Source organism: Kryptolebias marmoratus, linkage group LG13 (assembly GCF_001649575.2).
Source record: "Kryptolebias marmoratus isolate JLee-2015 linkage group LG13, ASM164957v2, whole genome shotgun sequence".
In the NCBI taxonomy this organism is placed as follows: domain Eukaryota; kingdom Metazoa; phylum Chordata; class Actinopteri; order Cyprinodontiformes; family Rivulidae; genus Kryptolebias; species Kryptolebias marmoratus.
In genome coordinates, this window is record NC_051442.1 from 3,526,939 (window position 1) to 3,535,715 (window position 8,777).

The 8,777-nt window shown below is 42.4% G+C and overlaps 1 protein-coding gene across 4 annotated transcripts in view; it reads right to left on the reverse strand.

Moving 5' to 3' along the window:
* tlcd3a (TLC domain containing 3A) overlaps window positions 1-8,777 on the reverse strand; it is a 43,199-nt gene that overhangs the window by 10,310 nt on the left and 24,112 nt on the right. For 3 of the 4 annotated variants that reach the window (XM_037979072.1, XM_037979073.1, XM_037979071.1), the window contains exon 3: window positions 1,330-1,416. In XM_037979072.1, the coding sequence (XP_037835000.1) occupies window positions 1,330-1,391 (62 nt within the window). In that variant the 5' untranslated portion in view covers window positions 1,392-1,416. Of the gene's footprint in view, window positions 1-1,329; window positions 1,417-8,606; window positions 8,752-8,777 lie in introns of those variants that run through there. The other variant, XM_017436726.3, reaches the window with a different exon arrangement.

Sequence of the window (8,777 nt, forward strand, 5' to 3'; positions counted from 1 at the left end):
GAGGAGGGGGGAGGAGGAGGGGGTGACTGAGATTAGCAGCCTGAAAACTGGGACTGCCTGGGCCCGGCTGCTGACTCAGGAGGATTAAAAGGCTACCGTTAGCCTAGCGTTCCTAAACTGCACAGAGGCTAATGCTATGCTAACACGCAGGGTTCTGATCTGAAGGAAAGGAGCTCTGTGACCCAAGAAAAACAGATTCTTCCATAAAAAACTCAAAACTTCACCAAAAAAAACCCGCAGATTTCTGCAGACGTTAGAGCCTTTTCTGACTGACACGTCTGAGAGTTTCAATGTTGATTTTGGTCTGTTTAGAATAGAAGAAGAATCCGTGAGTGCTTCAGGGCTGGGCGGCCTCCGTCCTGTGTTTGTCATTTAACCACACTTACCTTTGGGCCAGAGACGTTTTGTTTCCAGAGGGACGCAGAGACTTAATTAAAACAATTAAAGGGCTGCGTATTGAACTGGAACAAGTATTCATCCTGACAGACTTTAGAAAACCTTTCCAGGCTTTTAATTCCATTTCCTGTTTGGACAAGTTGGTTAGAAATACTACACTAGATTAGATACTACTACTATACTATTGATACTATATACAGAGAGATTAAACATTTAGGTATTTAGGTGTTTACGTCCAAGATGTTTGATTTAAACGTTGTTTATAGTTTACAAAGCTTCATCCATAAATTTTAAACTGGCCCTCAGGCCATATGTTGGCCAAGTGAGGTCCAATGAAAATGCGGAAATGTCCAGAAATGCTAATGTTTCTTTGTTCTGTGACCTGGAAACCATATTCCATATTTTCTGGACTTTCTGAGGCTGCGTAGGGAACTCTGGAAAAACCACGAGCAAACTTTAGCGATGACAGGAAGCGAGTTTTATCTGAGAGCCGCGGGATTTGTTAGCTTGACGGCACGACGTTTACCAGCTGACTCTGCCCTGCAGCGGTTTTATCTTCCAGGATATTTATGGAACAGTAAATCCTGGATCATCCTAACCTGAGTGCTAAAATAATCCTTGTTTCTTTCTGAGGCTGACATCTGACTCAAGATGACAGAAATAAGAGGATTTTTTTTAAAAATTAGCAATAATTTTTGTACGAAACCAAGAATTGAGCCAAACTAAACTGTAGTTGTTAAACCAAAAGACAAACGGTTCAAAACAGTCGAACTCTGGGACAAAAGAAAGTGTCTCCGGGACACAAATTGTCCTGCTCTGGGACAGTCCTGAGGCCTTAGATGCTTCCTAGAATACCCGTTTGAAACGTCAGTAAACTCAGAGAGGTTTGGTGCTGAATGTCTCATTAAAAGGGTCAACAGGTCAAAGACTGACCGGTCATAAATGACGTCTCCTCGGCACGATGACACGATGATGACCCCCGCGGTGGTCGCCATGAGCGCATGGATGGACGACACCAGTCTGCAAAGAAACAAACACACAAAGGATTAATAAAAGGAAAACTTCTTGGGTGTTTTTTCTTCTTGTGTGTCACATATAACACTTCGGTGCTCTGCTCATCAGTTGGCTCTAATTAAAAGTGAGCCGGTTGAGTTAAACCAAGGGTTTACCTAGTTATACACAGATTAACTCCACTAATGACCTGCTGGTTTATCTGTCTGAGTTCTCTTCGTAGATTTCGTCTCGCTGTAATTAGCAGCATCATCAGGAATGTGTCACTTTAATTTTCACATATTATTTTGAATGTTTAACGTGCTGCAGTTTGCAAGTATTTAGCCTCAGCATCGAGCGTGTCCGATAAAGAACATCCTGTTAAAAGAAATGCTTTTTTTTTATCTAAACCAACTTCTTGTGTTTGATTTGTTGACTTTTCTGTGTAAGTATTTGTTCAGGTGAGCCACTCCAGGCGGTCAGATCTCCGAGTGTAGCGCACCATCAGAGGATTAGCAACACTCGGCCTCAACTTTCCTCTTCTATAAACAGACCTGTGACATAAGAGACGCTGGGACGTCTCTGTTTTGAAGCTGTCAGAGCGAAGGAGGAAACTCACAGCTGCACTTCGGTGTTTTACAGTAACCTCAACATGTTGGTTTTTTTTTTTTTTTAAACAACTGAACATTCAGTTTGCATTCTTGCCCCTCAGTTTACAGCAGGTCGTGTCACACTTTTGGTAAAACTATGAATGACTGTTTCAGCTTGGACTAGCTCTCCTTCTGGCTGCTTTCCAGCTTGGCAGCACCGACAGTAAGCTGCTTTGAAATCGAAAAACATGTAATTTATTCCCCCCCGCACTCACTCAAGCCATAATAGCCCCTTTAACACAACGTTTTCTTTAGAAATAATGTTTCTCCTATGGTTGTGCTTTACATAACCACCATCCATGACCAGCGAGCGACGGTTCAACTCAGTCCTCGGTGAGCCACAAAGAAATGACTTTTATTTTAATCTGAAGAGTATTTATGATCTCATGGCCATGTTTAAGTTTAAAACTGAATCTTTGTTTTCCTTTTGCTTCTGGAAAACAATCTGTCAGAACCAGTAATAAATGTAAAAAAAAAGTAAAAGTTTGGAAACCCTTTGGTTACACAGCCATGTTTGGGGTGAATCTGGACAATAAGAATATTTATTTCTGAGACTTCACATTTCATTGAAAATCAATAGCTAAATAACAGCCGTGAGGATAGATGAGGCTATCAGCTGCTCCAGTCCGACGAGCTGAAGAAGAAGAACTCTCCAGTTTCTGGTCCAACTCTCATCTACAGTCATGAGACAACGCATGAGTTATGACCTGAGGAATGATGGGGTTCTGGATACAAGCAGCTGAAATTGACCCGACCAGGAGCTGATAACATCCGTGGGTTTTTAGACGTTTACGACCAACAACATCCAGGCAAAACTGGTTACAAACCAGGAAACACAATTTCTAAATTTTGGGTAAAAAAAAAGGACATTTTGCTTTTTTGAACCAGTAAAAAGACAACTCCCCGCAGTTCCTGTCACCTAACACAGTAGATTAAATTTAAATTAACAGCATTGATGTTAATTTAAATTTAAAGAAAAGAACAAACTTTTCTGGAGGAGGAGATGAGTCGGTCCAACCTCAGGTGACACTGAGACATCTCGAGCGATCCGTTAACGCTGGGAGTGTTTGCTGAGAATGACTCTCAGCGACCACCATGCCAAACTTCAGCTCAATATCTATAAAACCGGTTGAGTTACAGCCATCTTTGTACTGGTTACAGGTGATTAGCCGTGGCGGACATCTTGAATCGGGTTTACTGAAAACGTTTGAGCAGTGGAGGTGCACCCACGAGTTCTGAAAGCTTCATTAAAATCTATCCAGTGGTTCGTGAGAGATTTTGAACGGAAACAAACGCTAACAAAAAACATTACATAACAAAGTGCTGGATATTGTCTTAAACAAACAAACAAAACAAAAACAACAAAGTTTCCCGTTAAAATGTCAGTTAGCACACTTAGCTGCTAATGCTAACAGCTTGAAACCCCAGACATCAGTTGGGCGGTTAATTCTGCCGTAACGATTTAAATGATTTGGTGACGTTATTTACATCACAACGACAGAACCAATTCAGTTCACCGAAGGTAAAAAAAAAAAACTAAATCCGAAAAATGACAACACGAGCTGGGAAAGGCTACGTCAGGGGTGGGCCACCCTGATCTACGAGGGCTCCTGTCCTGTTTTACTCCAACACAGCTGGTCTGAATCACTGGCTGATTAACAGGCTTCTGCAGAACAGGAAGAGGTGATTTAACCTTTGAATCAGGTGTCAGAGCAGAGAAACCAGTAAAACGTGGAGGATAGGAGCCCATGAGGACCAGGGTTGCCCACTCCTGGGCTAAGTAAAACTTATTTGTCCAAACAAATTCAATATACCAACACACACACACCAGCTTCATGCCTTGCTGCCTCCTCTGGCTGTGCGGTTGCATACTCTGTCACAAGACCCAGATTTCTGCACAGCCCATTCATTGTGTCCGCCAATAACCCCCTCCCCACCTGCCCCCCCAGCTGACGAAACGCTGAGCTTGATGGGGTGAGGAAAACGAGGAAGGGGGAGGAGGAAAGGGGAGGAATGGCTCGCTGCCGTTGTTCTGTTCTTTCCTTCCAAAGGACCGTTCGGTCTTTCCCTGTCCCGTCAAAAGTGTCGGACGGTCTCCCCTCCTCCAGTAAATAGGCTGTGTAATCAGGGGAGCACGGGCGCTGCAGCAGAGTAAAAGAAAGTGACAGCAGAGGCAAAAAACACGGTAAAGTGTATTTCATGGGAAGAAGGATGTCTCTTTCCGTCTCTGCTCATCCCAACCACAGCAGAATCACTTCGGTACGTCGATGACTTCATCAATTACACAACAAAACGTTCTACAGATATTTCTGTTGATGGTAGCGTTCTTTTCTTTATTTATCAAACTTATTGACAACGCATGTCTTATACCTTTCTTTCCTAACCTGGTCAATGCAGACTTACATGTAATAAAACCATAAAAAGCCTCAGATTTAAAGTGTAAACTGTTCAGAAAATCAGTTTTAAAAAAAACATTTAGTTACTTTTAATCTATGATTTAGTTTTAAATTAGCTTTTGAAAAAGCAAAAAAGACTTCAAGTCTGTCCAATCTTATATTGAGGACAGCTAACCAGACTAAATTAGCCAACAAAGTTCAACAACAAAGACAATTAAACTTGGAAATCAATAAAAAGACAAAAAACAACAACTACACTGAACAGAGTTACTCCTTTGACTAACTTTAACTTCACAACTAACCAGACCACAGCAGAGAAAAGCTAAATAACTGATAATAGCCTCCCATCATGAAACGGTTCAGCAAGATGGCCGCAAGGACAAGCTCCTCCTGGTTGACCATAAAACGCCAATCGAGGCGGCCATGTCCAGCGATGATGTCATCTTTTATAGGCCGAGCAGCTCAGACACTTTATGTGTAAAATCCCACAGACAGTCTGTCATCACAACACCGGTTCACAGCTTAATATCATCCATGGTCACGGCTCAGAGGCGTAACAGCAGCGGGGTGACTTCAAACCTGCTCCATGCCTCCTCGATGCTTTCATAAATCCCACCAAAAGTGTCCCAGTCCTGGCGTGAAGTCATTTTTGAAAGGGGCAAATGCTACACCAAAACATCGTTCAGGAAGCGCCATGAAAACGGTCAAAATAAAAGGTTTCGACCTTCACAAAAAACAATAAATACATAAAATAACAGAAAAACTAACAGCTGAGAAAGAGCACAACGAAAGCCACAAACATCTCTTTACATTAGTTCAAACAAAATTGAAATGTAGCTGATAGTAAAGACAGAAATTAGCTCATTTAGATTGGTCAAGTTTCCTGTTTCCTGACAGACCTGACGCGTAAAAAATAGGGATTTATTTATTCTGGATTCCCCTCTTCTCATGGGAAGGTGATCCCAAGTAAAGAGTGGAGTAGAAATACATGAAAATATCGTTTCTGATCAAATTAGAGCAAATATTTATAAACACGACTAAAATCTTCAACGGCTGAACTGAAAAACTGCATCCTTGTCACTATTCTGATTTAACTGTCAAATTCAACACAGAGTTAATAATAAATTAACACCCAGCTGGTCACTGAAGTCAAATATTAAAGATGACCCACCCAGTGTTACTTTCACAAATATAAATGGAGTATTTCTGATTGATTCTGGTAGTAGCTACAGCAATAGATTCCCTTCTGGTTATAATAAAAATAAAGCAGTACTTGGATCACAGTGGTGAAAGTAAGAGAAAGCAGTTAAATAAGGAAAACAATCCTGAGGGCGTTTTTTTTTGCAGGAGAACCCGCTGCAGACGTCGTGCTGACTCGTCACTAATGTTAGTAACGTGACGCTGGTTCTGGTCCTGCTTTTAAACCACCAACATGATTTAAAAGCCTCTTTGAGTTTACAAACCAAACAAAAAGGAACTAAAGCTCGACTGAAACTGGTTTCATCCCAACAAACACACAAGTGTCTCAAACTCCCTCACAGGATTGACTCATTTGATTTAAACCTTCATTCAACCAGAGTTTAGATTAACAGTCTAACTAACAGCTAACATTAAAACTATGGTCCTGTTGTGTCCATGTGATCTAAAAACTCCTCCAACATTAATTTTCCTCTGGGATTTCCTCATCGCTGCTTCTGTTGTCGCGATCAAGACAAATTAAACGCAGGTAAACTCTACAATAAGTTAAAGAGATGAGAGTTTAACCTGAAGTTCTGACATGATGAAAAGTAAAAAATTAAAGGAGCTGCTGCTGTAGATAAAGAGGGCTGGTGTCTGTTTTGATTGAGATTGTGTGGAGTACTTGTGAACAGTCAGTATCTTAACTGGAGCAGGATACGGTCAGTTATGACCCAGTTATCAAAACAAACCTTGTGGGGAAGTTTTCCTTGGGCTGCAAAGACAAAACATCTCTGTAATTAGTGAAAAGTAAAAATATAAAGGTGTGAGAAGTCAAACACTGAAAAGTGAAGAAGATTAAAACTAATTTCAGCTTTGAAACATTTGTGTTTGTAATCAGGACCCATGTTTATTGAGTGATGTATGAGAAGAAGGAATAAGCTGATTGGTTTTACGTTTGTCGGCTTCGTCACGTCCACCTGATTGCTCGAAATCAGAGAACAAGATGTGTAAAAGAAAACACCCAGATGAGGGAGGGAGGGGGGCAAACCTTTCTACCTTCATGGACATTTATATGCTCTACCTGTACAGTAAGGTTTTACTGTAGGAGGCAGCACAGCTGAGTAAAATCCCTTCATGACATTAGTGCTTACACCCCAAACAGTCCGAGTTGGCATAAATCTCTGAGCCAACCCGCCCCCGCCCCCGCCCCCTCGCAGAAAGTCCACATGTTCTACGGACCTGGCTGCTGATAACCGGACTCCACGGTCCTCCTAATGTTGAGAACTGAAACCATTCGGATCCGGTTTACGGGAGCTGCCATGTTGGATTTTCTTATTTAGGTCCCACCTTCTCCCCAGCACCCAGTCACGGCGTCACGTGACCTTTCTTTGAAGCACTGGTAGATATGTCCTGAAATAAAGGTGAATACTAAAGAGAAATAGATGTGCTCCACCGCCTTTATGGGCCGTATCGAGCCCATGCCATATTGTGAATAGTTTATTGTTGCCGCACGCTCACAGATTAAGTTACACTCCAGCTCCACAGAAAAAACTACTGACGTCATGCTCCGGCCCTCTGGAATGGGCGGAGCCTAGGACCTATATGAGCGGACGCTTCCTTTGTTCGGGGCTTCTGCTTCCGGCTTCATCAGTCCCAGCGGTGGTCCTTGTACCAACTCTCTGCATTATTGGAACAAACAGTTAAACGTTAGTTCCTTTTGTAGCGTCATCCTTAAAGGGTAAACTGTCTGGGTTGTCCCAGAAAGGGACAAAAGGACCGGAGGTGAGCCGAAGGTGGTGCGTCAGTGATCACATGAAATAAGTAACTGCAGCTAAACGTGAATCAACACCTGAACGACCTGCTTCCATGATGAGGGGGGGGGGAGAGAGAGAGAAATGAAATCCAGCACTGGGACCATTCTTTGGGGTCCCTCCATCCCATGCTCCCCTGCTTGCCTCCACATGCTGACAGGCCGAACATTGACCTCTGCAGTCTTCCTGTTTCCTGCAGGATCGGTCGGTCTTGCTGGTAAGACACTAACTGCTTGAAAGTGCTCCACACAACCACCCTGAATGTTTCACCTCATCAACTTCAACGTTTTTGACTTTTTATTACATTTAACGGCACGAATGGTGAGGTCACGGCCCATGAAAGCACCTCTTATTTGTTGCAGACATTTTTAATCGTGTGTTGGCTGTTTTTTTTTTTTCTTTTTGCAAACTTGTGCAAATTAGGCTACCAAAGCCCAGGCAGGACGATCCTGGCAGGGGAGCTGAAACAACACAGGACGGACGGTGCGTGTCAAACCCTGGGCCTCTGTCCGTCAGCTGAAATGTTCAGGACTCGGGTTTGTTCCCCTGCACGGCTAAGTCAGCTCTGGGGAGGATTATCCAGACCTGACAGGGTAGAAATGAGCCCAGAACTGGGCCGGACATGTGAACAAGTCACCCTTAACCCTCCACCCACCAGTTAGAAAACTACACATTAGTTAGGAGCCGTTCCCAACTTCTGGAAGCAGCAGAAATGGTAATTAAATGGTTGTGTTTTAATCAAAATGAGGCACATTTCAAGCTGAGGGTTTGGACAGGAAATACCCAAATAGGAATCCTCTCTGAGCCCCCAGATTAGTACTACTTACAGCTGCTTTCAGGTACATGGCATTCTCCCTGTTTTAAAAGCTTAAACACACAATAAAACAATAAATGAAATACACTTTAAACGTGACAACCCGGCTGCACGCTTTGACGTGCCCCGTTTTAAAAGGCAACGAGAATTTTAAAAATAAAAATAAAAAACAGAATAGTGCATTTGTTTTTCATTTAAATAAAACACAACATATATAAGAGTGGAGCTAACCAGCTAACTAACTGACCGTTACTACTAGCTACACCTGACCGACTGAGACAACATTTAGCTAACGTCTTGACCGTTATGTAAGAAATTAAATTAAGCTTCTTTATTATTATTTTTATGTGTGTATTTTGGGTTTTTTTACCTTTCGCTGACCAGCACCACGTCGGCATCGTTCCAGTGTCTGAACACAGCCGGCAGGATTCTCCTGAAGGCGAGGAAAAGACCGGGGAAAACTACAGCGCCACAAGCTAAAACTTGCAACATCCTGCTGCTATTTTTCCTTTAAAAAAAAAAATAATTGAGTGCAGTTTTC